Source organism: Belonocnema kinseyi, chromosome 9, assembly GCF_010883055.1.
Source record: "Belonocnema kinseyi isolate 2016_QV_RU_SX_M_011 chromosome 9, B_treatae_v1, whole genome shotgun sequence".
NCBI classification, from domain to species: Eukaryota; Metazoa; Arthropoda; class Insecta; order Hymenoptera; family Cynipidae; genus Belonocnema; species Belonocnema kinseyi.
This window is the reverse complement of record NC_046665.1, coordinates 61,303,162-61,308,929: the sequence shown is the minus strand read 5'-3', so window position 1 is coordinate 61,308,929 and position 5,768 is coordinate 61,303,162. Positions and strand designations below refer to the sequence as shown.

The following is a 5,768-nucleotide window of genomic DNA, read 5'->3' as shown; positions in this document are numbered from 1 at the left end:
TGGATCGCAATATCGTCTCTGGGATTCAAATTTGGACCGAGTTGGTAATTTATGGCAAATCGGACTGAATCTGATGGAACTTTTCCCTGGATTTTCACCATTTTTCCAGGGAAAAGTCCTCCTTCGACTTCGCCCACATAGGGTATATCCTGTACAAGAAATTATTTTTTAGCTGTTTTCTTTTCATTGATAAAGGAATTTTAATTATTCTAAGATATGTATTTTTTTATTATTTTAGTATTGCGTATTAAAATATGGGTGTATACCAGACAGATCATTTCAAATTCCTGGTTTTCTCACGATCAATTATTAAGTTTTCCTACTCAATTTAAAAGAGTTCAAAATACTTGGATGTTTTTGAACGATTTTTAAATATTATAATTCTGAAAGGAAACAGCGATTTTTTTTAATTCCCTTCTTCTAAATCTGAATTAAAGTTCATTTTAAAAAATCCTGTTCAATATCAAAAAGTCTCTGTTCCTACTCAAATAATAATTCTTTACGAAAATTCCCTGCCTCAAAGTCTAATTTACAATTCTTTTCGGAAATACCCTGTTCCAAGTAAGAATTATATTTATTTACAAGAAATTCTATTACAATTCAGAAATATATTAATTCCTTTTTTTTAATTTAGAAGAAGAAAGTTTCAAATTCTGAACAATTTTTACTTGCAAAAAAAATGTTTAAATTCAAACAAAATCTGATTTTGAACAAGCAATTTTGAAAATCTGACGAATTCTGAGTTGGAAGAGGGTTTTTTTTTGTAAATTACCTTTTTATAAATCAAAATTAAAATTAAAATTATTTCAAAAAATGTCACGTTCCATGTCAAAAATTAAATGTTACAAGAAAAAATGATAATTCTTTATGAAATTTCTGATCTCAAAGAGTCAAAATTATAATTCTTTGCCCGATTTTTTAAATATTAAATTTATTGATTACCTTTTTTATAAATCAGAATTAAAATTATTTTCAAAAATTCCCGCTCCATGTTAAAAACTCTCTGTTCCAAGGCAAGTAATAATTATTTACGAAAATTTCCTGTCTCAAAGTTAACATTATAATTATTTACGAAATTTTGTTTATGTTTTATTTATTTATTCTAGGTCCAAACTCAGAAATACCATTCTTTTAGAAAAATCCCTACACCAAGTCACAATACAATTCATTTCCAAAATTCTCCATTCTAAGTCAGAATTATATTTATCTATAAAATTTTCTATTATATTTAAAAAATATACACTTTTTCCAAAATTTACAAGAGGTAAGTTTCAATTGTTGACGAATTCTAACTTAGAACAGGCTTTTTTAAATACCTTTCTTCTAAATCAGTATAAAAATTATTTTCCGTAATACCCATTCCACGTAAAAAATAGCGTTACAAGAAAAATTATAATTCTTTACGAAAACTCCCTGTCCTAAAGCAAAAGTTATAATTTTTAATGAAATTTCCTGCTCTAAGGTGAACCTAAAATGAAAAATAGAATTCTTTACGAGAATTCCTTGTCCCTATTGTAGAAATTATATTTCTTTACTGAAATTCTCGATCCCAAACACAAAATTATAATTCTGTCCTAAATTTCCCTTGTCACAAAGTAATAAATTAAAATTGTTCACGGAAATTCCTTGCCCTAAACTTCAAATTATATTTCTTTACTGAAATTCCATGTCGCAACATAGAATTCTTTTTGAAAATTCTCTGTTTCAAGTCAGGATAATTGTAGGTCTTTAGTGATTTAAAACAAATATTTCTTTCATTATTCCCTATTCCTACTAAGAATTATGAAACTTGTTATATGTGAAAAGTTTCAATTTGTATGTTAGTAAATTCGAGAGAAAAATCGCGATCACTGAATAAGATTCCCGTTCTGGTAGACACCCCGGAAATATTCAGGGGTCTTCCGTTTTACAGTTTTTACATCCGAAATAACTATAAAAAGAACATTTAAATAGCGAGAGATTCGATTTAAGATCGCTAAACAAATTCAAAGTTTAAAAATTCAAACATTTTTTATTCGAATGTCTGAAATGAACCAGATTATAAACAAATATTTAGGTATAAAAAAATGTAGTTAATTCTAATGAATTCTGTACAAAGATCACTTTTTTGCTTTAACAGATTAGTAAACTAATTTTCCAAAATTTGAATTTTTCAATAGATGTTGAATTCTGTAAACTATATGGCTGCGTATAGTCGTCCCGAATTTCGGGACGACTAGCCTATTTCTACCATTTGGCTAATCGTCCCAAAAAGGATGCTGAAATTCGGGAAAATTAGCCTATTTTCACCATTTAGCCAATTTTTCTGAAAAAATGCTAAAAGTGCAATTATAGTTGATAAAAGATAGTTATTCCTGTCCTCGAGCCTTGCACTATTTTTCAGCCTTATCATCATCAAACATTTATTTCAATATGATAGAAAACACTAATTCCTGCTAATCAATTTATACAGTATTATCATGAAATAATCTTCGTTCCTGTAACTTATGTAAATACTTTGACTAGTCACAGGTGATTAGTCCCCGCCCCATGAAGTGTTATAAAAAGGGACAGGGTGTGACTTTACATTATTTCTGTGACCAGTCACAGGGGTGCCTTGCCTCCCCTCTTGGGGCGTTCGAAAGGGGGTAGGGGATGTGACCTTAAATTATTTCTGTGATCAGACACAAGGTCGCCTTTCCTCTTATCGGATATTGGAAAGGTTTATGGGTGTGACTTAAATTATTTCTAGTAGCAAGTCCTATTTAAAAAAATTATAATCTTTTTACCAAGATATTCCTTATTTTCTCAAAAAAACTAAGGCTTTTGGTAAATTTGTATTAGTAACTGAAATAAATAAAGAAAAATATAAAATTTTCATAGTTTTGTCAAGCTTCAAATGATAGAAGTAAGATCCAATCCAAGCTCGCGGAAATCATCGGGAGGTTTCGAACGAACTTGAGACTACGGTGACACAGAGCACATATATAAATTGATTTGGATGAGTTAGAGCTTAAAGGAATACATTTTCTAAAACATAATCTAACTTTTAGTTTTATTCGTTTCTGAATTTTTTCTAGGGACAACTAGCAGTTTTCATAATCTTTGGCTAACTCAAAAGGATTAAAATTTTTTAAATACATAATTTTCGGGACGACTATATATTTGCAAATATAAACTGAAAATGTAAAATATCTAGATTTAAGATTAAAAATTGTTAGCTATCTTTAACTTTTAATTATTAAAATTCAGCTTTTTTTAAATTAGAATGTCATCAAAAGGTTCGAATGTTTTTTTTTTAATTGATACGTGGAAAGGAAATACCTTTATTTTGTAAGTACTATGTTTCTAATAATGTTTATTAAATGAGCGAGGAGAATGAAATATTTTTTATTTAAACTGCTCGTAAAGTATAACTTCATAAAAATGGAATACTTTCATGAAGTTTAAAATTTCACTCAGATTAACTTCTAATAAACAGAAAATCGGAAGACTCTCAAGAATCACAAGTCAGTGATTAATATCCAAAATTTCTATCTTACTCTGAAAGGAAAATAAACAAACACAGCAAGGGGTATTCGTATGATTCTTACTGATAAATATTATTGAAAATAATATTAGATTTGTCTTTACTTTCCTCTTGCAAAATCAAAGTGAATAAAATTGCAAAATAAAAGAACTATTAAAAGAAAATTAGAAAATGCCAGGGAAAAGTCAGGGAATTTTATTTGCCAGGGAATATCAGAGGAAAGTTCAGGATTTTGAAATAAATCTGGCAAGAAGAAGGTAGGGAATTTCTATCAGAAGCACTTTAAGTATAGAGGATAATAATATAATTATATTTTTAGTTAAAAAATTTAAATTATTTGTTTGAAAAATTCATCTTTTTTGAAAGGAATCTAGTATTTTTTTGAGAATTGGTCTTTTTTAGTTCATTTCAACTGTTTTTTATTGAAAATTAAAATCTTTTTTGATGAGAATATCTACTATTGCAGTATTCGTTGAAAACTCATCTTTTTAGTTAAAAATTCCACTCTTTGATTGAAAATTTTATTCTCTATTTTGGATGAAAATTCATTTTTTACTGAAAATTTATTCCAATGGAAGATTCAAAATTAGAGTTGGAAATTGATCCCTTTCATTAAAAGATTAACTCTTTTGTTAACAATTGATCTTTTTACATTAAAAATTCAACTACTTGGGTAAAAGTTATTCTAAGTTGCTAAAACCGTATTTCTTTGATTGAACGTTTGGCTGTTGGGCTGAAAGTTGGACTATTTTGGTGAGAATTCGTTTTCTTTTTTATTAAAAATTAATTTTTTTATCAAAAATCTAACTTTTATACTTTGTGCTGAAAATTGACAAATTTAGTTAAAAATTCGTCTTTTTAGTAACTAATCCCCTTAGTTTGAAAATTAACTTCTTTGTATGAAAAGTCATATTTTCGGTTTGAAAATATACTGATTTACAGAAAATTCCTCTTTTGTCTTAAAAGTTTAGTAAAAAATTAACTTTTCTATTTTTAGTTGAAAAATTGATTTTATTTAGTTAATAATTCAATTATTGCTTTGAAAAAACATGGATTGTGTTCAAAAATAATCTTTTATGATAGAAAATTAATCTTCATGGTTAAAAATGTCACCGTCTTCTGAAAATTTTTTATTTTTTTTTTATTTAAAAATTCTACTATATGGTTGACATTTTTTTAACTTAACCTTTTTTTTAAAGTAAGTTTTTTTTAAGTAACGCTTTATTGTCGTAATTTTAAATAATTGGTTGAAAATTTTTTTTTTTTATTTGGTTGAAAATTACTTTTTAAAATATTGAAAAATCTTGTATTGCGTTTAAAATTCAAGATTTAGTATAGCAAATTAATTTTCTTGGTTGAAAATTCGTCTTTTTGGTTTTCAAATTAATCTCTTTTGATTGAAACTTCAACTATTTTATTTAAAATTCGCTTTCTTTTGTTTGTTGAAATATCAACTACTATTTTTTTTCTTTAAAATTAATGTTTTTGTTGAAAATACAACTATCTTCTAAAAAAATTGTTTTATTTTGGTTTGAAAATGCAACTATCTGGTTGAAACTTTTAATTCATTTTTCAGAAAATTTACCTATTTTGTTAAAAAGTGATCTTCTATGGCCGAAAATTCAACTTTTATGTTGAACATTCATCCTTTTGGATTAAAAATTCATCTTTTATAATAAAAGGCTTATATTTTTTGGTTTAAATAAATAAATAAAAAATTTTTCAATTTTAATCTGAAATTGCATTGGTTTATTCAGTTTATGAAAGATTTGAACATAAAAATATTACAAGATTAAAACTGTGGACTTTGAATATGAATGGTAAGGAAAAAATCAGTTAAGAGTCAAGGAATTTCACAAATAAAGTTGGTGGGCCACCCTGGAAAAACATAAACGTAGCATAGACTATTTTTGACATACATTTGAATGTCATGGCTACCTATAAAGCGTACAACTGTAATAATCGTATAATGAATATTTATAGCCTCTGCAGTATTGCAGGTGTTGTTTTTTGTTCCCCCCAAGAATTCACACATATTTGTGTCAATTAAAAGAATTAAGAAATAGGAATACGGTTAAAAAAAGATGATAAACAGCTTACAGCTCAATAATGGAGACAATACCAATACTTACGGGATTATTGACGGTCTGGAAGAACATTTTTGAGGAATATCATGCACTCTGAAAGACGCGATTTGTATCGATAGTACAATTAGTTAGACTAAAATATCAAATGACAAGTTTACTGCACATACGCGATC

General features: G+C 27.0%; 1 protein-coding gene across 4 annotated transcripts in view; it reads right to left on the bottom strand.

Moving 5' to 3' along the window:
* Positions 1-5,667, bottom strand: part of LOC117180789 (spidroin-2-like) — a 21,126-nt gene extending 15,459 nt beyond the window's left edge. For all 4 annotated transcript variants that reach the window (XM_033373291.1, XM_033373290.1, XM_033373293.1 and 1 more), the window contains exons 1-2: positions 5,641-5,667; positions 99-149 (exon numbers count right to left, since the gene is read on the bottom strand). In XM_033373291.1, the coding sequence (XP_033229182.1) occupies positions 99-149; positions 5,641-5,667 (78 nt within the window). The remainder of the gene's footprint in view (positions 1-98; positions 150-5,640) is intronic.
* Positions 5,668-5,768: the final 101 nt, after the last annotated feature.